Source organism: Nelumbo nucifera, chromosome 3 (assembly GCF_055504915.1).
Source record: "Nelumbo nucifera cultivar China Antique chromosome 3, China Antique-T2T, whole genome shotgun sequence".
Taxonomy (NCBI): domain Eukaryota; kingdom Viridiplantae; phylum Streptophyta; class Magnoliopsida; order Proteales; family Nelumbonaceae; genus Nelumbo; species Nelumbo nucifera.
In genome coordinates, this window is record NC_142651.1 from 58656954 (window position 1) to 58683051 (window position 26098).

A 26098-nucleotide genomic window follows, 5' to 3' on the forward strand; every position below is an offset into this window, starting at 1 on the left:
ATCATCTTTCAAAGGAGCCTTCTTGCTCCCGGAGATAAAACCCCATTTGCCTCTACTGTAGATATGAATTTTTACTGATTGTGACCAAGCCAGATAGTTAGTTCCATCCAGCTTGACTGTGGTTACAGCTAGTAGAGAGTCTACAAAGGCTCTCGGAACTTGTCCGGATTCAGCAACATGCTTGTTTTCAACTTCTGAAGGGTTCATCTTCTTAAATACTTCAAAAATAACTTCTAACAACTTTGAATAACAACAAATGAAGACAGAACAAAAACTGTGTTGTGAGCCAACCTCTATGCAGCTGTACCAGCTACCTGCGTCACACCCAGAAGCCGGGAGAAACAGAGAAATCTCATCTGCTCCTTGTAGACTTCACAGAACACCAACCCACTTGATTCGATCTTCAAGATGAAGGATGAGAAGACTTTCAGTCATTGAGCACCCAGGTTAAACTCCCTATGGGGCCTGCAACCAGATTTCTCCAAAAAATTAGGGTTTCGGGCAATACACTTGAATCTGTCAGGAGGATGACAAAACCAGTCCCCTTCTCTCCGGAAACCACTAACAACTGGGCTGAAATAGGTTTCTTTAACTATTTACACGATTCAGTTCTCCATACACACTGTGTATGGGAAAAAGAGGTGAAAAAAGAGAAAAGTCGAGCCTGCTCTAATACCAAGAAGAAAAACAGCCTTTTGAAAAGAAAGGACTGTTCAAAAAGTTGCAAAAAATCAAAAGGAAGTATCAGAAATCAGGTTTCAAGAAGAGAGGAGAAGAAGAAGAAGGTGGCGGCAACTAGGGTTCAGAGAGAGTTTTTCGAACATAACCTTCTCTCTTACACCCCTAATTCTATTTCATTAAGTTAAACTTTAATAATTTACAGAGAGACCCCTAGTTGGGCAGAAAATTAAAAAACATAACACAAGAAAGAATAAAGCCCAGATTAAGGCCCATTATAGCAAAGAACATAAAAAATAAAAAAGGTTAAACAGCCTATGTGCCATTCGGCCCATCTTCTCTACATTGAGCAATGTCTAGAAAATAGAGGTGATAATCCAATTAGTACATGGGTAGAGAGGAAGAGGTGGCCACTAGATTTCTATGATGATCTATATATGGAGTTGACTAATTTTAAGCAAAAGAAGAAGCAATATGTTACAACAAAGAATTTGAAGTTAATGGGAAGAAGGTACAAAGTTGAAAAGAAAGTAGATGATTCCTTGCATGTTGATGCCTATCCTATAACTGGAGTTGAGGATGAAGCTAAATAAGAATAATTTCAAGCTATAGAAGTTGTAGATATTAAAAACCAAGAGGGCACAAACCAAGAAAAAATAGAAATTGCTGGAGTTTCCAATACCCATGATCAGCTTGAGGTTAATGATCAAGAAGATATAGAAGTGGAGCAAGTTAAGAAATTCAAGTGCAAGATACAGATGTGCTAGTTGTAGTAGATCCTAGTAAGGAAGTAAGTGACTTTACCTTTCAAATTCAACTAGAACTAATTCAAGAATTACAACCTAGCATAGCACAAGTTCCACCAACATCAACAATGGAAGGAGTCCTAGAGTTTGTTGAAGAACCAAAGATAGAAGAACACATAGAGATGGTGATTCCTATGCTAGAGGTTGAAGGAAAAGTTCCAAAAGTTTCAGTTGAGAGTTTGGATAAGCGAGGGGAAGATTCATCACAATTGCTGGTTGATGAATCAAGTGTTCAAGAAACTAATGTTATTGGTGATTTAACAATGATGGTTATGGAAGGCAGTGTTTCAGAAATACATTTCTTTCAAGATCCTTTTCTAGTTTTGTGTGTGGCCTCTACTCTACAGTCCAAGCATGTAGCTATGGGAAGTCCTATTCCTTTTGTAATTGGGGCATATCAACTTTTCATCCTCAAGTTCTTCAAAACTTCAGAACAAATTTTTTTGAACTGGGGGAGAATGATGCAGGAGCTGAAGAGGTAAAATGGGAATTTTATGAAATTTTATGTATTTCTGTATCTTTGGACAATAGGGGTATTTTTGTCATTTTCAGTTTCCTGTGAGGTCCAATGATAGGGTTTAATTTTTTGTTTATGTTTAAAATTTCAGACTCATTGCATAAGTAGGATTAGAGTTATTGAGTCTTTTTTTAATTGAAATAGGATATGATAGCTTAGTTTGAGTCCTACTAGAATTATCGAGTTTAACAGTTTGACTCCTAGGACTATTATGAGTCTAACAGTTTGACTCCTAGGGTTATTATGAGTTTAGAGTCTATAAATATGTATGGACGTTTTACACAAATAGCAATGAAGTTTATGAGTTTTCTTCAGCTTATGCTAACTATGGTGAGTGATTCCCATTCCCTAGAGTGATTCTAGGCACCCTGTGAGTGAATCCAGGTATCTTCTCTCTTCTTTCTCTTCCTATTTTCTATCTTATTCCTTCAAGAAGCCATTACAGCCACAAACAGCCATAAAATTCTGATCAAGAAGGCCATTCAACATTCTCTAAGGACTAGAACTGAACTTGGGTCTAAGAAAACTGTCTGCAAGGTTCCAAGAAGATCAACCAACAAATTGCACTCTCTATCCCTAAGGCCTCTTTTGAAACCAAGGTTTCAATTGATACCTAAAAGGGAAGCCACACCCAAATTAAAAATGGTTTCATTCTAGAAATCAGAAGTGGCATAAAGGTCAGGAAATTGATCTTTCAGTGGTGACTCCCCTATTCAAAGGTCATCCCAGAAGTGGATTCTATCTCCTTTCCCAAGGAGAGGTTGAAGTTAAGTTAGGAGCCAATTTAGCATCCCAACCATTAGTTTCTAGACCATGAAATGCTTGCAATTACTTTGTGCCACAACCTGTCTCTTGCATTTTTCTTCTTGTGCATGTCGCACATGTATATACGACATTTACCTAGAGTTATAAAGTGGGCCAGGCCACCCTGGCTTGAACCCTTGGGCTATGTAGGGCTGGGCTGGCACAACACAACATGAATATATATATATATATATATTATAATATGATACAATTTTTATTTTCAATTTTATTCCAATTTCCTTGTATTTACTTTCGACTTCATTTTTATATAAACAATTTTATACATCAAAATTTATATGGAATAAATTTTAAGATACATTTTTTCTTTCAATTCGTTGTCTATCTTGTTAATTGATTTTAATTTTTCATTATTTCTTTCATTTTTTCTTAAAAGAATCATGCTGGACTGACGCGATATGGGCCCAATAGGGCTTGGGCTGATAGGCCATGCCGGGCACCCCTCTTGGGGGGTTCATGCTGAGAAGTCACAGCTCGCTACAGTGTGGGTGGTCCCCAAAAGTGGGTTGTGCCGGACCGGCATGGACCACATTACATATATCACCTAGTTGTTGGTAGACATTTGTATGGTTTTGAATTTATTAAATTTCTTTTATTTAAATTGTTTTGGAACTGTAAAATGTTTCCTATTTTACTGAGTGGACCAGATTAACCAACTAGACTTGAGAACTGTGGTTCCTAGACTTGAAAACTGTGGTTCTTTTCTATTTTGTACTTTCTTCCACTCAAAAAAAGACATTCTGAGGTTGTTAGTGAGATAGAGATACTTTCTTTTTGTCGATTCTCTTATTTCACTTCCTAATTCATGAAAAAATACATGTATTGTTTTTGATAATACTTTGGAAAGTTTTGTTCCTTACATGCAACTGAATATTTCAAATTTTGACACACAGATCATTAAAAATGCTGATCTTGAAGAACTGCGTGAGTTAGGATCTGGCACATTTGGAACTGTTTATCATGGGAAATGGCGGGGGACGGATGTTGCTATTAAGAGAATTAAGAAAAGCTGTTTCGCAGGGAGGTTATCGGAGCAAGAGCAGTTGGTTTGTACCATTCATAAGTAGTGCTACTATTACCAAAATTTCTTTCTAAAGCATCAATTTCTTGGATTTGTTGTGCCATTTGTGTATATGAAATAATGCAGATACAGAGTTTCTTTTTCTTTTTTGAAACCTGGAATTTCTTCAGGGTCCTGGGCAGATTCTTTAAAAGATACAACTTTTATTTTCTTTACCATTTTTTTTAGGCAGGGGGAGGGGATGTTCGATACCTTACCCCAGACTTCTACTTACAGAAGACGATCCTAACACATAAGACAGAATATATCAAAAGAAAATATAACCTAACCTAAATCCAAATGCATATCTGACTTGCTTAATCCCTATATCAGATAGAAACTGTACTACTAGTTCTATTCACATGTATATTTCATTCCAACATTAGATGCGATGTGGATATGATTATTCTTTTGCTCTTTCAGACCAAGGACTTTTGGAGAGAGGCAAAGATCCTATCAAATCTTCATCATCCGAATGTGGTAGCATTTTATGGGGTGGTGCCTGATGGGGCTGAGGGAACATTGGCAACCGTAACTGAATTCATGGTTAATGGATCACTTAGGCATGTTCTGCTAAAGAAGGACAAGTATGTTCATCTCCATTTTCTTTCCTTAACTTTCTGTTCCCTCTATTAACTATATATTTATGTGGCCTTAGAATGTGCTCTGCAGGGCACTTGATCGTCGTAAAAGGCTTATAATTGCAATGGATGCAGCTTTTGGCATGGAATACTTGCACTCAAAAAATATTGTTCATTTTGATCTGAAATGTGAAAATTTGCTTGTCAATATGAGGGATTCCCAACGACCTGTATGCAAGGTAAAATAGTAGCAGAAATAGAACTTATGGAACCTCTTTCTGGCTCTTGTAAGGATCAAGAGTAATGTGTTAACTAATGCATAAGAAATAAGAGATCATGTAGTTTCTTTTTCTATTTGTGATTTGTGAACTTTGTGTTTGTAAACAATAAAATTACTGTATGTAGTGTATGATTTTCTAGTGAAGTTGGCTTGGCCAATTATTACTTGCATTTATCTAGAAAATGATAGGATTTTAGCTTCCTATTTACAATTGATATCTGAAGAGTAACGACTTGTAACTTGCACCATGAGCAATTGAGGATCCTAAATTTGAGATTTCTTTGCCTTTCTGAGTTCATTACATACTTTTTCTCCATTGCTTTCAATTGAATTTTGGTCTGGAACTGAGCTTTTCAGGTTGGGGATTTTGGATTGTCGAGAATTAAGCGCAATACTTTGGTCTCAGGGGGTGTTCGAGGGACCCTTCCATGGATGGCACCAGAACTATTGAATGGTAGCAGCAGTCGGGTTTCTGAGAAGGTTGGTGGCGTATACCATTATCTGCTGTGGCAGTATTTTGAATGAAATTAATAACAAGTTGGATATTTTTACAGGTTGATGTTTTCTCATTTGGTATTGCTATGTGGGAGATTCTAACTGGTGAGGAGCCCTATGCTAATATGCATTGTGGTGCAATTATAGGTGAGTGTTTGTTCTTGACATATTGATTGAGTTGATTATCTTGAATCGGGAATTTTAATATGTTGTATGCATGTAGTGTGGACTTGAACAATCTAATAGACTCAAACCATTCTATAGTTTGTGTTTGGGTGGCATTTCAAAACCTCATTTCGATTTGGGGTTGAAAGTGGAAATGTTTTCTAAAGTTTGAATAAGCCTGGATTGAGGCGTTGATTAACCCATGTTCACTTGAGTCTAACATATTGAATATGTTTGAATGTTTCTGTTATAAAAATATCTGCTTAATTTTGTGACTTGTGTGCTTGGTTCTTTTCTCTTTTTTTTTGGGTATGCAAGTCTTTGATTTACTTGGTTGATTCAGCACCAATATAGTTCAGAAATAATGCAAGAAAAAATTAAAAAAGAAGAAGAAGAAGCTGCAACGATAGAAGAAAGAAGAAAGGAAGAAGAGAGGAGAAGAGGAAGAGGAATGACACACAAATCATGGGGTTCTTGAGAGTCCCCACTCTCTTTTATATTGGGGATAAAATTAGAGTAGAAATTATTTCAGCTGAGAAACTCCCTTAGTGAAGACATCCGCAAGTTGCTAATCCATCTTCACATGACACAAGGAAGACACACTTCCCCAGACAATACCCTCTCTCTAATAAAATGATTCACCTCAATATTTTTAGTGTGGTCATGCTGAACTAGATTGTGGGCGCTATTAATGGCTGCATTGTTATTACAATAACGTACTAGAGGACTCTCCTATGAATCCCCAACTCTTCCAAGTAGAGACTAGAGAACATAGCCAAAGGGCCTTTGATAATACATGTGCCATGGACCTATTCTTTTCTTTTGCACTAGAGCAAGCCACAACAGGTTGCCTCTTGCTCTTCCAGGAAACGAAACTCTCTCAAATGCACGGAAGCCTAAAGTTACAATAAAGTACTAGGAGATTCTCCCTTGAACCTCTAACTCCCCAAGTAGAGAATGTAGCCAAGCCTCTAATCCTTGTGCCATGGACAACAGACTGCTTCTTGCTTTACCTAGAAATTAAATTCTCTCCAAGGCATAAAAGCCTGAAATAGATCCTAGAGAGCCTACATGGTCTGCATCTTTAAACACCTCTATCCTCAACTGATCATGCATAGAGAATAGAATCTCCTTCCTTGGATAACCCTTCAAATAAGCAAGAATCTCATATACAACTGCAAGATGAGTAGTACAAGGAGCTTGCATATACTGGATCAACATACTCGCTGAACATGTAATGTCGGGCTAAGTTATACACAAATATAAGAGCCTACCAACCAGCCTCTGGTACATCCCCCTTTTCATTATGTAACTCTCCCTTGGTGCACTAGTCTTATGATTAGGGTCAATAGGAGTATCAACTGGCTCCACTTCTAATTTTCCTATATCTTTGAGAAGATCTAACACATTTATGCTGATAGATATAGATAACCATGATGAGATCTTGCCACCTCAATCCCTAAGAAATATCTTAGATCTCTGATATCTTTAATCCCAAATATAGTATCCAAAAACTTCTTGAGATTACCAATTTCCTGTTCATCAGTACCAGTAAGAGGAGTTGTCTTGAAAATGTGCCAGATCTCAAAGTTGAGGCCAAGGCTTTCATCCTAGAGGAAGTGAAAACCAGAAGAGGAGTTGTCTTGAAACTCACTGAACACTTGGAGGCGACAATGATGTTGAAAGAGAAAGCTCCATTGTGGTTCAAAGGCTTTCTTGAGGGAGCCATCCACTCACAAAGACAGATTAATTGGAAAGTCTCTTACAGGGAGGAGAATACTACCTATTGGGCATAGACATTGGAGAATAATAGTGGAGCCTACGTGACACTGTTTGAGTTTTTCAACCCAGGAAAGAAGGGAATGGTGTTTGCTTCCTAGAAGGTAAACACAGTGGGGGGTGGAAACAGATACCAGAAGAGCTCAAGTCTTTTCTGGCTTTGACAGGCGATCTGAGAAAGGCGAATGAGAGGCCTGGGGGAGCTGTTAGAGATGCAACAAAGAAAATGGAAGAAAAGAAGTCAGAGGATACCACCTCAATGACTTGGTTGATTCAGTTTGGTTCTCTTCGGTTGAGCCCAGATTGGCTATGGAAGTTTAGGAGAGAAGATATGTGATCACTTCGAAGGAGTTTCCAGATTGGAGAAAAGTTATGGAGGAAGTGATGAAGAAACGAAGATAAATGTTCTAGTCTTCTTTAAACCTTTCGACAATGTTGTTGGACGTTGGAGTCTTGGAATTAGAAACTTCAAAAGTAGAAACCATTGAAGGAGTAGTGCTGATAAATCATTGGTACCCACTGTCAATGAGGTGTCAACGACTATTAGAGCTATTTGTCTGAACCTGTGTGGTCTGCCCTTTCATTTGTGGAAGGAAGCCATCTTCCATAGAATCCCCTCAGCTCTGGGAGGGTTTTTATAGGCCTTTAGGCCATGTTTGGTTCGCTGCCACTGGCCTCATTCTTTTAATTCTTGCTGATTCTTAGAAAGAATGGGCAAGAATGAATCAGATGTAGGTGTTTGGATAATGATTTCTTGCTGCAGGACTCATTCTTCCCAGAATGAAATTTCGGTTCGTGCCGCATTACCAATTCCTTTTTCCTTCAAGTTTGAATCTTGAGCCCTCTCACTGAACAGGGAGGAATAGTGGAGACCATAAAGATAAAAGTTGCACATTGGGTAAAATCACTCTAGCTCTTTCAAAATTTCTCAAGTATTGATATAGTAAGAGTGTGGAATGAAGTGGCACACACTTCTGAGAAGAAAGAAAGAAAGGTGATGAGTTGGAAGCCCCCAAGTCCAAATAAAATTAAGCTGAACTTTGATGGGAGCTCAATAGGAAACCTGGGGATGGCAGGAATTGGGGGTGTGATCAGAGATTCATCAAGCAAAGTATTGGCTATGTACTCAGGATCTTTAAGGGAAGGTGATTCTTTAAAAGTTGAACTATTAGCTCTGCTACAAGGGTTAAAAATAGCCAAGCAAGCTGATCATAAGAACTTGGAATAGAAGGGGACTCAAAAATAGTGATATCTTGGACCACTTCAAACGGTAATGTGGTAATGTTCCTTGGATCCTTAGACATCTGTTAAGAGAGATAGTAAGCATAGCAAGGGAACTTAATGCCTCATTCACATGATCAGGAGAACTACAAAGGAAATGGCTGATTCTCTAGCTAAACAGGGAGGGGATTTTTTGGGCTTTATTGTAACTATTTCTGGTGCAATGTCTGCTTTTAGCTTGCTGTAATCTTGTATTTATTTTTCTGAATTAGATAAAATTCTCATTTTTCTGATAGAAAACATAGATAATAATTTTTAAGTTAATAAATAAAAGGTTAACATTTAAAATTATTTGTATTATCTAAAATCCATTTAGATTCCATTTAAATATAATTTCATTAATTAAAATTTAAAATTAATTTATTAAAATTTAACATTAATGAAATATTAGAGAAATAAATGAAATATAAATTGACTTGTAGATTAACTTTAAAGTAATTTAATTTTAAAAATAAATAATAAAATTTTATATTTTTCCTTTTACAAAATTAACAATTTTAAATCTTTAATTTTAAAATTAATTGATAAAATTTTAAAAGTTAACTTATAATTATATTTAAGTGGAACTTAATTAAAATAATTATATTTAAATTAATAAAATTTTAGAATTTTAAAATTAATAATACTGAATTTATTTATAAAATAATCTTAGACAAGTAAATCACTCAATATGGGTTAGACTAGACCATATTGGCACAATTGGGTAAGTCATAAGGCTCGTTTTACTTCAATTGTGCTTAACAAAAGTTATATGCATTGCATGGGTTTCTACAGGAGAACACAAACACTTAGTGGGTATATCACCGTCATTAGCACCTAGCTTATGATTTGGGTCACTGAAATCATGGTCATAGTTTTCAAGGCAGCAAGGCCAACTTAGGTGATAGGGAAGTGTAAAATAAGAGTAAACAGAGGAAGAAGAAGAATTTGTTGTATTATTCATCAATCTTGTATGTATATATACAAGTTACAAATTCTATGTTAGGAAAGAATATATTAGGAAAGAAGACTAATCAAATTCCTACAAATCTGTCCCACAATCAAGGTAAATCATATCTCCCTAGTATTTACTTCCTATTTTAGTTATACAGTCTGTAACATCATATCTCCCTAGTATTTACTTCCTATTTTAATTATACAGTCTGTAACATCTTCCTATTTTAATTATACAGTCTGTAACACTCCCCCTCAAGCTGGAGCATAGATATTAATCATGCCCAGCTTGTTACAAAGATAATCAACCCTAACCCCATTAAGAGCCTTCATGAAGATATCTCCCAGTTGTTCTCCTGTTTTCACATAACCTGTGGAAATCAAACCTTGCTGAATCTTTTCACGAACGAAATGGCAATCAATCTCGATATGCTTAGTTCGTTAATGAAAAACAGGATTAGATGCAATGTGAAGAGCAGCTTGGTTATCACACCACAACTTGGCTGGTACTGAAGTTTTAAGACCTACTTCAGTCAGAAGCTGATATATCCACATTATTTCACACACAGACTTGGCCATAGCTCTATATTTCGATTTTGCACTCGAACGTGAGACAACACTCTGCTTCTTGCTTTTCCATGAAACTAGATTCCCTCCAACAAATACACAATAGCCTGAATAGACCTTCGATCTTCCTTGGATCCTGCCCAGTCAGCATCTGAAAAACATTCAATTCTAGTATGACCATGATTGCCATACAAAATTCCTCGCCCAGGTGCTCCTTTTAAGTATCACAAAATTTGTTCTACAGCTGTCCAATGATTAACTGTTGGAGAGGACATGACTGACTCACCACACTAACTGAATACGCAATATCTGGACGAGTTACAATAAGGTAATTCAACTTTCCAACCAATCTTCTATATCTCTCAGGATCTTCAAATAATTCACCATCTTTTGTAAGCTGCAAGTTAGGAATCATTGGAGTGCTACATGGCTTAGCTCCCAACTTTCCCGTCTCAGACAACAAGTCAAGTACATATTTTTGAGATAAGAATATTCCCTTCTTGCTTCTTGTTACCTCAACACCCAAGAAGTATTTCAACATTCCCAAATCTTTGGTATGAAACTGAGTGTGGAGAAAGGATTTAAGGGATGAAATCCCTGTAGTATCACTCCCTATAATGACAATATCATCCACATACACAACTAACAAAATGATGCCAGCAATAGAGTGCTTGAAGAAAACAGAATGATCAGACTTACTTTTCTTCATACCAAAATTCTCGACTGCCTGACTAAACTTTCCAAACCAGGCACGAGGACTTTGCTTCAACCCGTACAGAGACTTATGAAGATAGCAAACTTTCGCATACTCCCCCTGAGCAACAAAGCCAGGCGGTTGCTCCATATAAACTTCTTGAAGATCCCCATGAAGAAAAGCATTCTTGATGTCTAACTGATGAAGGGGCCAATTATAAGTAGCTGCCGTAGAAATAAACAACCTGACAGAAGTAAGTTTAGCAACAGGAGAAAAGGTATCAGAATAATCCACTCCATAAGTCTGAGCATATCCTTTAGCAACAAGACGGGCTTTCAATCGGGCAATGGACCCATCAGGATTGACTTTAACTGTAAACACCCATTTACACCCAATAGCCTTCTTATTTGCAGGTAAATTTACCAAGGTCCAAGTACCATTGTCCTCTAAAGCATTCATCTCCTCAATCATAGCATTACGCCATCCAGGGTGAGAAAGGGCTTCTTTAACAGTCTTAGGAACAAAGATAAAATCAAGAGATGCAATAAACGAACAAGAAGAGGACGACAAATGATTATAAGACACAAATGAAGATACTGGATAAGTACACTTACACTTACCTTTACGAAGAGCAATAGGAAGATCATCATTAGAGACTGGTTCTGATGACGAAGGAACAAGATCAATTGAGACTGGATCTGCCGACGAAGGAGCTGGTGCATGACATGGATCCGGAGGGATTGGTCGTCGAGAATAAACCTGTACTGTAGGTGGCTTAGGCCTGGCAGGAGCAGATTCAATAGGATGTGAACCAGATGATGTGACAGTATAGATTAACAAATCATCATCCTCCCCCTGACTTGAATGAGGAGTAGATGGAAAGAAAGGTGTATCTTCTAGGAAATTAACATCACCTGACACAAGATATCTGTGAAGAGTAGGACAATAACATCTATACCCTTTTTGAACACGAGAATACCCAAGAAAAACACACTTCAAAGATTTTGGATCTAGTTTGGTAACCTGAGGACGAACATCCCGAACAAAGCATGCACACCCAAATACCCTAGGCTCAATAGGAAACAGTGTTTTATTTGGAAACAAAACATGATAAGGAGTCTTACCCTGAAGGACAGATGAAGACATACGGTTAATCAAAAAACATGCTGTGGAAACTGCATCAGCCCAGAAAGGTTTAGGAACCTTCATTTGAAATAACAAAGCTCTTGCAGTTTCAAGAAGGTGTCTATTTTTCCGTTCAGCAACCCCATTTTGAGATTGTGTATCTACACAAGAAGTTTGATGAAGAATGCCATGCTAAAGCATGTAAGTTTGAAAGGATTCTGACAAGGACTCCTTAGCATTATCACTTCTCAATATTTGTACAGAAACATTAAATTGAGTTTTAACTTCAGCACAGAAAGCAGAAAATGAGAAAACACCTCAGAACGATTTTTCATTAAATATAACCATGTCATACGAGAGTAATCATTAACAAAAGTAACAAAATACTTAAACCCAGTTTTGGACTCAACTGGACACGGACCCCAAACATCTGAATGGACTAATTCAAAAGGAGCATTAGCTCGTTTATTGACTCTAGGACTCGAACTAAGACGATGGTGTTTAGCAAACTGACAAGATTCACAATTTAATGACGAAAAATTCTGAAATTGAGGACAAATTTGCTTTAACACATGGAGAGAAGGGTGGCCCAACCGACAATGTGCTTCAAAAGGGGTTACAACTCCAGAACAGTCTATGGATCTTGGAACTTGTGTATCAAGGATGTAGAGACCTCCAGACTCATGTCCCTTACCAATAATCTTCTTTGTCGTAAGATCCTGAAATAAACAATAATCAGGAAAAAATGAGACACAACAATTAAGGGTACGAGTGAGTTTTCTAACAGAAATTAAATTAAATGATAACTGAGGTAAACTAAGAACATATGACAAAGGAAGTGATGGTGTTGGACTAATTGTGCCAGACCCAATAACACAAGATGTTGACCCATCTGCTAAAGTAACAGGAGAGGTAGATTTATGTGATTGAAAGGTAGAAAACAGACTTGAATTACCTGTCATATGATCTGTAGCTCCAGAATCAATGACCCATTTTGAAGAGGAGGAAACAAGACATGTATTGGGTTTACCTGACTCGACGATGGCAGTAACAGGAGTAGATTGAGGTTTCAATGATTCTTGGTACTGAGCAAATTTGGCATATTCATCTACAGATATCATAACAGACTTCTCAGAAGTATCCGTGGTGGATGCAATATGGGCTGACTGAGTTTTCTTATTCTGCAACTTCCTGCAATCCCGCTTCATATGTCCTGGCTTATGACAGTAATGACACACTATCTCTCCTAACTCCTGTCCACGAGTATTAGTATTCTTGTCATAGTTACTTGACCTACCACTACCACTCTTGTATTGTTGTCTCCTTGATTCAGATGTATTATTGCGGCTGACAAGGGCACTACTAGGCTGAACAGGTGGAAAACATTCTGTACGAAGGACCCTACTGAAAGCATCTTGTAGAGAAGAGATCTCTGAACTGGAAAGAATCTGAGATTTAGCAATCTCAAATTCAGAAGGTAGGCCAGCTAAAAAATTCATAACAACCATCTTTTCTCGCTGAGCTTGTTGAACAGTCACATCAGTACTAAACGGAAGCAACATATTAAGTTCTTCATATGTTTTCTTGAAATCCATGAAATAGCTTGTAAGAGATCTATCGCCTTTGTCTGCCCTGTAAAAGGCTTTGCACACATCATAAATGCGGGAAATATTCCCCTTTCCGGAGTACAAGAACTCTAGATAGTTCATTAATTCCTTAACAAATCCACAGTGAGTGACTAAACCAACCACCTCACTTTCAATGGAGTTGCGTATCTGCAAGAACAAACGGGCATCCTCCCTCAACCAAGACTTTCTCGAGTCATTATTAGGAGGATCATCAGTCAAATGGTTATCCATAGCAATACTCAGCAAATATAGTTGAACAGTTTTACTCCAATCCAGATAATTAGAGCCATTAAGCTTATGCTCAGTTATTTTTGACATCACTGGAATAACATCCGACATAACTACTGATTTCTTGTCTGCCATAATCTCAAAATTCAAATAAACAGAATATTTTGAACACCGAAAATCAACAAAGCACACCTGTTGAAAACACCGGAATGGATATGCACGTAACAAAGCACAAATATGTGCTATACAGGACGAGGCGAGCCAAAAGACAATGACCGAAAAAAAATTTTCCGGCGACAGATGTGCCTCCACGTGCCGGCGCGCGTGACTGTGGCAGAATCTTCAGGCAGGTAGAGACTAGATGCTCTGATACCATGTAAAATAAGAGTAAACAGAGGAAGAAGAGGAATTTGTTGTATTATTCATCAATCTCGTATGTATATATACAAGTTACAAATTCTATGTTAGGAAAGAATATATTAGGAAAGAAGACTAATCAAATTCCTACAAATCTGTCCTACAATCAAGGTAAATCATATCTCCCTAGTATTTACTTCCTATTTTAGTTATACAGTCTGTAACATCATATCTCCCTAGTATTTACTTCCTATTTTAATTATACACTCTGTAACATCTTCCTATTTTAATTATACAGTCTGTAACAGGAAGCACTTAATCGCCTAGTTACCTAGGCATCACCTATTGCCTCAAACTATGTTAAGGAAAATAAGGGGGCTGAGCCCCTGTGTTTGTAGTAGCATAAGAAGAAGAAATCTAGAAACAAAGAGAAGGGGTAGAACCTCTATTCTTATCTCAAAAAAAAGGGAAAGACCTCAAAATGATGGAGGAGCGGAGTCCCTGTTTTTGTCTTAGAAAATAGAAAGAAAGAGAAAACCTTAAAGTGCCGGAGCCCTGTTCTTGTCTTGGAAAAAGGAAAGGATAAAAAGCCGTTAAAATGAAGGACTGGAGTCCCTGTTTTTGTTCCCAAAAGTGAAGGAAAAGAAAAAATAAATAAAAGGGTAAATTGCTGAAACCTCCCCTGAAGTTTTTGGTTGTTGCTGAAATCTCCCTTGAAGTTTCTGACATATCTGCAAGTAGATCCCCTTCATTAGAATCCTCTCAAAAGAGGCATGAAAATGTCCAAAATACCCATGTAATTACTTTTGACCAAAATGTTTATTTTCCGAATTTTCTCTTCATATGAATTGCTATCCCAAACCCTTCCAATCTCTTTTCTGAAATTGATTTGTTTTTCAAATTTTCCTTTCATATCAATTATTCAAAGGTAAAGCTGCAACTTTAAATTCTCTTTTTTTATTGTTGTTCATAAAGTTTGTATAATTTATTCTGTAAAAACCAACCTCAATGGTAACTGCATGGGTATTTTGGACATTTTCATGTCTCTTTTTAGAGGATTCAGCTGTGTTAGAAAGTTCATGGGAGGTGATTGCAATTACCAAATTTCAGGGAAGGTTTTAGCAACAGTCCAAAACTTCAGGGGAGGAGTGGAGTCCCTGTTTTTGTTCCAAAAATAAAGGAAATAACTAGATAAGTAATGACCAGAGAGTGGTTGTTTCCTATCTCAGAAAAAGATGAAAAAATCAGAAGAAGAAGAGTTGAGCCTACGTCTTTCCAGGAAAAGAGGGAAAATGTGACAGTAAGGAGGAGGAAGGCACCTACAATGTTGATCTTCCTTCTTTGATGAAGTCTTCAATTTCAATTGCTCTAACCATTAATCTTTCAGGCTCAGTTTGGGAAGAGTGCAAATACAAATATGTACAGTGCAAAACCTTCTAACCAATATTTCTAAATCTTGTATTTGCACTGTACATATTTGTATTACACTCTTCCCAAACTATGCCTTAAGTTTTCGAACTTTGATTTTGTATTAGTTGAACATTCAAACCCTAAGAAAATATGAAACTAACAAAAAAAAGATTGGTTTACAAAGTAACAAAAATAATGATATGGTGTATCACCGCCTATTTTAATATCACAAATTAAAAAAACTATAAAAAAATAATGTAAAGCTTCTTGTATAATAGGTTTGCAATTGGGTGAGGCGAGCACCAAAAAGCGCCTAGTTGCCACGCATAAGCAACGTCTTATCAACTACAGTCCTAGTTGGTTTCATTTCTAGCTTGTCAGCTTCTTTAAGCAAATCAAGCATGCACTTTCTTTGTGAGATATAAATTCCTTAACCTTGGCACCTCAATCCCAAGGTCTCTATGGTCCTTAGTTGAAGCAAGGGAAGTTATCAACTTCTTGCTAGCTGAATCATTTCTTGTAATGACAATATCATCAACAGAAAACTAACATGGCTACAGAACTACCTGCCCTTCTAATGGAGAGAGTCTGATCAGCCTGAGATTGTGTGATTCCAATCTTCAGTACAACCTCTCAATCTGTTAAATCAAGCCTTGGGAGGCTGTTTAAGACCATGGAGAGATTTCTTTAGTCAGCAAAGTTTTTCTTTACTACCTGGAATGTCCACCCCTATAGGTAACTCTATGTACACCTCTTATTGAAGATAACCATTCAAAAATGCTATGTTTGCATCCATCTATGTATTGGATAAAATAATAAGAACAAATGACATAGGCTATGGAGATTCCTTTGAGTATAGGAGGTATGTTCAGAGATGATAAAGGCAATATCTTGGCATTACATTCAGGTCTATTTGTCTATGGAGATTCCGTAAGTGCAGAGATAACGGTTATACTTAATGGGCTGAGATTAGCCAAGCAACAGAACTATAAAAAGATTGAGGTGGAAGGAGATTCACGACATGCAAGTTGTGAAGCCCGTGTTTGTATTATTTTGCTACAAATCTAACTTACGCCTCTCAACTGATTACTCTAACTTGTATTGGATAGTTTATACCCACTTGCAACCAACTAGGATGCAACTTGGGTCAAGTTGGGTTGGGAATTTGTCAAGTTTTAAATGGGCTCAAACCCTAACCTGAGCCTTATGTGGTTGAAATTCTTTGGAGAGATCAACTAGAAACAAAGTATGATTCTTAATAACTGCTTCCATCTCTTGAGTTGTAACCTCCTTTCAATGTGGTACTTGTTGACATAGAAGGGCTTTTTGGTCTTTGTATTTGGGCTGCTAATGAGGTGCCTAATCAAGGATTATTTTGTAATTTTATCATGTAAATGAAAGAATCAAGATCTTTTCTCTTCCCTAATTCAAGCTTTATGTAGTTGAAATTCTTCAAGTTGGGCAACCTCACTTACAGCCCTATAACCAAATGGTACCTTGTCCTTGGAGAGATATCATCAAGAAAACAAATGAGAGGCCAAAAAGGTGCCACGTGTGCATACCCACACCACGCCACGCCCCGACTCAGTTTGGTGCACATGTGCATGTAAAAAGCACCCCGGACCCAACCCCTTATAGTGCATAATAATCCCACTCTCTTTCCTATCCAATGCGGGATGCTTTTTAGCACACTTGTGGGAGTTGTCAAAAGTTTTGGAGTGAAACGAAAAACTCAAAATGATAAGCATGGATGAGGTTAGACCCAAGTTATAAACAAGTTTGAGTGTCAGAAATAAATAAAAATACCAACTATCCCTTACAAGATTCAAAAACAAATGAGAAATATAATGAGCTGGGTAATACAACACAATGAAATGACAACGGTTTCTTTTAGATTTTGAACCAACACTTAGAGCAAACAAATTGTGAACCATAGATGTCTGGCGGATGAACCTTTTAACCAAATTGTCTTTGTGTGGAATAGTGAGTTTGCTGCTCACATCATGCTCAAAAACATCATAGCTGCAATGGGGTGGCACATTATGGCCATGTGCCTTGGGTTTCATGAGTGCTCTGGAGGACCAGCCTAAGCCCTAATAGGAAGCCACCTCACTTCAACACTCACATAGGTGATTTCATCAAATGTGCACTATAACCAACTCACCACCCAAAACGGACTATGAATATTAAGAGTTAAACTCATCAATTGTTTGTGTAGCATTATCACAAACTTGGGGATGGACAACAATTAGTGTTTTAAAAGCGCAAGGCGTAGGAAAGGCACAGGGGTCAATTTGCGCCTGAGGCGCAAGGCGAGGCGTGCACCTTTTTGAAGCAAGGCGCAAAAATACAAAAAACAAATGCTAAAAAAATAAAAAAAGTCAAAAATTTCAAAAACAATTGCCAAAAAATTCAAAAAAAAATATTAAACATAATATTAATAAAAACATATAAACTAAATTTTAAAATAAATGTTATAAAATACCTATTATCTGAAATTAAAATACATAAACATAAGATGTAAAGCATATTCAATCGATAATTTAAAAATAAAATCAGACATATAAAACATTTTCAAGCATGTAAAACCTCTAATCTCTTTTTTCACTCAATTGCATTACTTCAAGTAGCTAATGTAATGCAAAACATATTACATTCCTAATTCTACAAGTCGCCTTTGTGCCACGCCCCTTGAGGCAAGCCCAAACAAGTCCACTTTAGGTTTTAAATTCTTAGTTTTCACACAAAAAATAATGATTTTACAATTTTAATTGCTTTTTAAGGAGTAGAACCCCCAATTTGGTAATGTTGTTCATTCATTCATCCTAATAAAATGTCTTCTTAAAAAGCATTTAAAACTATAAAGTCATTATTTTTTGTGTGAAAACTAAGAATTTAAGGCCTAACGTGGACTTGTTTGCGCTTGCCTCGAGGGGCGTGGCACGGGGATTTGGAGGTGAAGCCCCCAGCCCAATCACTATGTTCAAAAAAAGCAAAATAGGCATCAAATTTTCAAAAGGCACACGCCTGGGCTGATGCGCAAGGCGCATCAGGCGCACACCTAGGTGCACTAGGCGTGCGCCTTTTGAAAGGGCTGTGCCTAGGACCTAGGCGATGCACATACCCTAAAATGCGCCTCACCTGTGCACCTATGTGTGCCTAAGGCGTGCCTTTTAAATCACTGACAACAATATTCACAAGATAATGCTTTTCTTCTGCCTAGTAATCTCGTTCTTACCCTTTTGAACCTACTAAAGGGATCTCCTATCACATAGGTAGGGTGTTTGTCAGTATTGGCTCATGTTATAGGCTTTAGTCCCTTCCCTTTCTAGGTATCAGTTATTAACTTTTTCTGTGAGTAGTTTAGTAAGAGGACTGGATAATATTTTTTTTATCACACAAACTCCATGAAGATTACGTCATTACTAATATATGTTATTGCATCTCAAACATGATATGCCTACTCTTTCCGTTGTAGGTCTGACTTTTTGCTTGAGCTATTGCAGCTTGGCTATCATAATGCAAAGATATTGAAATCAATGTTCTTGATCATAGAGGAATATCTACTAAGAGGTTTTTCAACCAGTCAACTTCATCACCTGCTTTATCTAAGGCTATAACTCAGATTCCATGGTGGATCTGGCTATACATGTCTATTTAGTAGATTTCCAAGAAATTGTCATACAACCAGTTCGTACAAGAGAAGAGAACACAGTTCTGGGGTGTAAAACAGAACCAATCGACGCCACCCCAAGAGATAGCCATTACATATATGAAATATTAGATATCTACAGAAAAGTCCTTACAAGACTAAAGAAGAAAATAAATAAAGAAGGAAAATACAGTATAACAGGGACTACAGAGTATGATACATCAATGGGACTCTTCACACTCCCCCTCAAACTGATGCAAAGGCATATTAGCATCAGTTTTCTTACAAGGAATAAATGTTTGGATCTTGTTATGACCTTCATGAAGATATCAGCAACTTGCACATCGGCGACAACATGAGGGAGAGAGATAGAACCAACAAGAAACAAGTCTCGGATAAAGTGGCAACCTACCTCAGTGTATGTTTTCCTTTCATGAAAGATCGGGTTAAAATCTATCTATATAGCACTAGTGTTGTTTGCATTACAGAGGGATAGGAGTATAGTGACCAAGTTCCCTAAATAGAGATTGAAGCCAAACAATTCCACTGCATACAAATGACATTGCCTTGTACTCTGCTTCTGTAGATGACTTGGAGACTGTTGTTTCTTGCATTTCCATGAGATAAGAGAATCACCCATGAAGACATAACACCCAGTAGTGGAATGGCATGTGTTGGGGCAGCCTGCCCAATTTGCATCAGCATAAGCCCTTAATTGGATAGGGGAGGATGAAAAGAAGAGTATTCCCAGTGATAAAGTTCCCTGAACATAGCATATAATCCGAGTACAGCAATCAAATGGGGTTGATGGGGAGTAGAGACAAACTGACTTAGAACTTGAACCGCATGTGAGATGTCAGGACGACTCATAGTGACATAGATAAGAGACCTCACAAGTTGTCGATAGAGGGTGGCATCAATAAGTAAGGGACCTTCTGACTTGGACAATTTAACATTTAGCTCTGAGGGAGTATCAACTTGTTTATCATCAGCAAGGCCAGCCAACTGAACAAGATCAGAAGCATACTTGTGTTGGCAAATGAAATATCCTTGGTGACTTCTTTGAACTTCAGTCCTAAGAAATAGGTAAGGGGACCTAGATTCTTCATGTGAAAGGAACTATGAAGGAGAGACTTGAGGTCTTGAATTCCCTCTATATCATCTCCAGTCAACAACATGTCATCCACATACAAGAGAAGTAATCAGAAGCACTCTAGTTATACCCAGCTTTATCAACAATGTCCCTAAAAATTTCAAACCATGCTCGAGGAGCTTGCTCCACCCCATAGAGAGATTTCTTCAACTGACAAACGAGGGAAGGATCACTACATTACCCCAGAGGGGGTTTCATATATACTTTCTCTTTGAGATGTCCATGTAGAAAAGCATTTTTCACATCCAGTTGAGAGATAGTCCAAGAGTGTGCTGTAGAAAGGGCTAATAGAACACAAACTATAGTGATCTTGGCCACATGAGCAAATGTCTCCTCATAGTCAATGCCATACTCCCATGTACAGCCTTGAGCCACAATCCAAGCTTTGTATCGATCTAGAGAGCCATCAGATTTCAGCTTGATGGAGTAGACCCATTTGCTCCCAATAATAGAGCCATCAAAAGGAGCTAGGACAAGGTCCAGGTGTCACTCTTGTGCAACGCTTGAACCTCTGGATCCATGGCATCTTTCTAGTGAGGATTGTTAATGGCTTGCTAATAAGAACGGGGAATATCTGTAGAAGACAAAATAGCAGAAAAGGAACTATTGTTTGAAGGAAAACCATAGAAATCAGGTGGTCTAGAGATACGAGAAGAACGACGCAAAGGAACAGGAGCAACAGAGGGATCTAAAACTGGAGTGTCACTTGTAGAGTTGTTTAGGAAGGATGAAGAGGCTGGACCGGGAGAAAGGGGGGTCATAGGTGCAAGCACTGGACCATGAACTCGCTTGCAACAGAAGACGATAAGATCTTTCACAGTAGTTGTAGATGGAGCATCTTGTGAGTCAAAGTCATACAAAACAAAAACAAAAGGTGCAAATAACTTGGCTACTCTCGAAAAGAAAGAGATGTGCTCAAGAAAATCACATTCTGAGAAATATGAATACGACGTACAAAGGGATCATAACAAAGAAATCCCTTGTGGTTAGGACTGCAACCGGAAAAGACACACATAGCAGATTGAGCTGAAAGATTAGAACGTTTCACGAGTTGAAAGAACAAAGCATAGGCATCCAAAAGCATGAAATGGGAAAGATCTGGAGGGCAACCAAACATTTTTTGATGAGGTGACATTTTAGCAAGAATAGATGAAGGAATGCAATTAATTAGATGCACGGAAGTACTAGCAGCCTCCACCCAAACTGATGGAGGCACATGTGACTCTTGCAGAAGAGTCTACACAACACTGAGAACATGGCCATTTTTCCATTTTGCCACATCATTTTCCTGAGGAGTGCCGGGACAACTCCATTGAACTTGTATGCCATGATGTTTCAAATAAACCAGAAATTCCCCACCACTATATTCTCCCCCTAAGCCGGAATGTAAGATCTGAAACCAAGAACCATAGCATGAAACAAGCAAAAGGTAGAAAAGACTTCTGACTTGTGTTTGAGAAAGTATATACAAGTGTACCTAGTACAATCATCAATGAACAATACAAAGTATTTGTATCCCAAAAGTGAAACAACAGATGAAGTCCAAACATCACTATGTATAATTTTGAAAGGTGAAGTAGCATGTTCATCTCTGTGAGTAAATGGCAAAATATGGCTCTTACTCAAACAACAAGTAACACAGGATGTATCAAAAGTTTTCACAGAGGGAATTTTAGTTCTAATGAAGCCAAAGTCAAACAAAAGTTTAAGTTTTTCAGAGTTTGGGAGACCCAAACGTTCATGCCATATATCCTAGACATTAGTTTTTTAACCCAAAACATGACTCAATAAAGAAGAGCCCATATAAGCAGAGGATGATACTGATTGAGATTTCTCAAACTCTAGTGCAAACAAGTAGCCTAGCCTATGCCCCTTCCCTTTCACCTTCCCAGTGCACTGGTCCTGAATTGAACAACTATCAGAGGAAAAAGTTAGAATGTTACCTTCATCAACTAATTGACCAACTGAAATAAGGTTAGCAATAAGTTTAGGAACAAAGAACGTCTTGTAAGGGAAAATGAGTTTGAGGGTGAGGAGTTTGAGAAACAAATCATCACTCCCAATGATATCCAATGTCTCACCATTGGCAGTAACAATATGTTTAGGGTGGGTCGTAGGAAAGACGTTTTATGGTTAAGGGTAGGCTCTAGTTATATGATTTGTGGCACCATAATCAATTAACTAAACATGAGAGGGAGAAGAGCAATAACTAGAGAGCTCACTAGATAGGCCAATGGAAGAAAAGGTAGATGAGATAGCAAAGGATACCGGTTTCTATATTTCTTCCTTATCCATGGAAGCAGAAGATTCACCTTTGACAGTAGAGACATCGGTCGTTTGACCCTTAGACACTTGATAAGCTCAGGGCTGATTCTTCTTCACAGTACCCTTTAGAGGGACGAACTAGGCAGTCTGGGATGATATGACCATGCTGTTTGCAGTTAGTACTTCCGTGTGTAATGAAAGCAGTTTCAGCCCTTGAACCAAGTTGTCTCCCCTCTATGTTTGCAGCAGTCATGAGTCTAGTTTCTTCCCTCAACAACTTTACCATCACAGGGTACCTCTACTCAAGATGTTAGACCTGATTATTTCATTTTCAGGTCTCAGTTTCATAAGGAACTGGTTCACCTTTCTATTATCAAAATGCTTTTGTAGATACTTTAACACACTCTGGGGGGTCAGAGAGATTAGTGTTAACCAGTTCATATTCTGCCCATAAATCAATGAAACCAGCATAGTACTCTTGTATCTTTCTATCCCCCTAGCAATAGGCAAAGATGTCAGACTCAACTTGATATTGTCTTGACATGTTGGACTGATGATAAACCTTCTTCAAGTAGGCTTCAAGTAGGATTACATCTCATAGGTTGTTCGCAGTCTTCTCAGGGGAATAGAAATGTGAGGATCAATGGAGCTTAGAATCTAGGAGACTAATTTCCCATTTTCAAGTTTCCATTGTTGAAAAGCCTATGCTTCAGCTTCATCTAGCCTGGTAACTGTACCATCCAGATAACTTTCCAGACCCTTTCCCTCAACAAAGAAATCAAAATGGAACTTCCACATACTGTAATTAGTTCCATCAAACTTCACAGGTATGACATCAAAATGGATTGACAGTCATAATTTAAACTTCACAGGTATTCTCAAAAATTATAATCCAACAACTAGGTTTTAGGATTGACAGTCCAACAAAATGGAAGTTTGTAGGCCTGCTGAACTGAAGAAAGGACCAAAACCCTTCTAGAACGAAGTAAATCTTTAAACCAATCAATGGAACATCTAAATTAGGTCAGGGTGACAGAAACTTTAGAGTACAAGGCTGAACACAACAGCCAAATGGAAGAAAACTCAAAAAAAAAAAAACTCACCTGATATGTGTTTTTTTTTTCAAAAAAGTGACGCCTCATGTTTAGACCAGAATTCCCTCAGGAAAAATCCAATCTACACGAGATTTTACAGTTATAACAAAGAGGTTAGGGCAACCCAAGATGCAAAATCTCAGTCCCAACGGATAAGCCAATCAAGAGAGAGAGAGCAAGAACACTGATTCGAAGGGCATTTTTCCCAGAAAACACATTTTACCTTGTACTGATCGAAAACAGTCCCAAAGAGAAGCCTTTAGTAGCTCCAACGGGTTGATTTGAACACTCAAATAACAGTCTTAACAACCAAGAATGAAACCTTGCTCTGATTCCATGTTTCCATGTCATATAACCAGTTCGTATGAGAGAAGAGAACACAGTTCTGGGGTGTAAAACAGAACCAATCAATTCCACCCCAAGAGCCAGCCATTATATATATGAAATATTAGATATTTACAGATAAGTCCTTACAGGACTAAAGAATTAAATAAATAAAGAAGGAAAATACAGTACAACAGGGACTACAGAGTATGATACATCAATGGGACTCTTCACAGAAATAGCTTCACCACCCAGTGTAAACACATACCTACTAGTGGATTTAGTTTCTTTTGAATTTGAGATCTAATTGGCATCACAAAACCCTTCAAGCATTGTACAAAATGACAATAAAACAAGCTATAATTCATAGTTCCTTTAAAATATTTTTGGATCCTCATAAGAGCAGTCTAGTGTTCCCCACTAGGGATATTTGTGTACCTTTCAAGTCTCCCTATTACATATACTATTATCAGGTCTTGTACAATTCATTAGATACATCATACATCAATTTCCAAGAATTTTAGCATATTCATTTTTGGAAACTCCTTTACCTTTATTTATTCTTAAATGAAAACTTGAATCACATGGTGTTTATACCAGCTTAAAATCAAATTGGCCAAACTTCTTTTATATGTTTTCTTAATAGTGTGATAGGGGCAACCCAAAACCATCTTTAGTTCTTAACATTTTAACTCTAAGAATAACATCGAATTCTCCTAAATTTTTCATGTCAAAGTTTTTAGACAGAAACTTATTTGTTTCATTTACGGTATCAATATTAGGGCTTACCACTAGCATGTTGTTTTAGTCCATATAATGACTTAATTAATTTACAAACTTATCTCTCAAGGTCACCATTTAATAAAAAAAAAGTTTTTACATCCATTTGAAATATTGCAAGTTTGTAAATTGAAGATGGAGCTATGAGAACTCTAATAGTAGTAATACTAATTTTCGAGACATAAGTATCAAAATAATCTATCCCTTCTTACTGTTTGTATCCATTCTCAATTTCCTTTTGAAAACCCATTTACACTCTATAGGTCTTGTACCTGGACGTAAATCAGCTAGCTCTTAAGTATGGTTGGACATAATGGACTCAAGTTCACTATTTATTGCTTCCTCCCAAAAGGCAGCATTGGGAGAACTGATGGCTTTATTATTTGTAGTGGGGCCATTATCTACAAGATAGGTGTAAAAATCATCCCCAAAGTTGTTCTCTTTTCTAACTCTCTTCTCCTTAGTTCTATTTCAGTTTCAGCTACTGTTAGTGTCGAGTATGTAGGGGTATTTCTGTCTTTGTGCTTATGTTTAGGTTGCTGATGTGTAAGATTATGTTAGATCTAATGTCCCCAACTTAAGTAGGGGCACATGTGACTTTTCCACAATATATTAGTAATATAAAACAAATCTGGCTGAATGGGAGAGTTGACTTTTCTCTCATTCGAACCAGACCTTTTCATCCCTTTATTCTCTTCTCCTCTTCCCCTTCTCTCTCTCTCTCTCTCTCTCTCTCTCTCTCTCTTTCTCTCTTCTTTCTTTCCCTTGACTGTTATCATCCTAACAGGAAGGCTGAATCCTAATATGGTGTGGTGCAGTGGGTGCCTTTTGTGGTCTGATTCTCGGGTGATTAGGTAACAGGTTCTATGCAATTTTTGTTTTGGTGTGAATCGAATGATAAATCTGTTTCAGACTGTATGGTGGGATTTCAGATTGTAGTGTGCTAGGGTTTGTGCATTTTTCAGTATGATTCGAAGGGGGAGTGGTCCTCAAACAGTGTGGTGAAGTTTCAGGTAGTCGTGAGGTAGGGTTTTGTGGTGTAAAGGGTGCAGTTTACAGCAATAGTAAGTGCTGAAACCAGTGTGTTCAGTGTGTAGTGTGGTCTAGTGTGCAGTGTGCCAAATTCAGCGATACCAGAATTCAACAATGGGAGACAATAGTGATAGCAAGACTAATGTGATGGTCCCTACTGACTACCTGAATGTTCAAATGGCCTCCATTAAACTAAATGGAGAAAATTATGTACCTTGGGCTAAATCTGTAGAAGTCTTTCTTAAGGCAAAGAAGAAGGTGAAACACATAAGGGAAGAAAAACCCTCCACCGATTCTCATGAGTATAATGATTGGGAACAAGAAGATGCACAAATTATCACGTGATTATGGAACAGTGTGGAACCGAAGATTAGTGTAAATTTCATGTTTCT

At 37.6% G+C, this 26098-nt stretch overlaps 1 protein-coding gene across 9 annotated transcripts in view; it reads left to right on the forward strand.

The window, feature by feature from the left end:
- LOC104602153 (RAF-like serine/threonine-protein kinase 20) overlaps positions 1-26098 on the forward strand; it is a 76222-nt gene that overhangs the window by 29023 nt on the left and 21101 nt on the right. For 4 of the 9 annotated variants that reach the window (XM_088901702.1, XM_010265742.3, XM_010265743.3 and 1 more), the window contains 5 exons: positions 3717-3869; positions 4307-4470; positions 4556-4703; positions 5102-5224; positions 5299-5386. In XM_088901702.1, coding sequence (XP_088757828.1) covers positions 3717-3869; positions 4307-4470; positions 4556-4703; positions 5102-5224; positions 5299-5386 — 676 coding nt within the window. Of the gene's footprint in view, positions 1-3716; positions 3887-4306; positions 4471-4541; positions 4704-5101; positions 5225-5298; positions 5387-26098 lie in introns of those variants that run through there. The other 5 variants (XR_016084302.1, XR_736035.3, XR_016084301.1 and 2 more) reach the window with 5 other exon arrangements.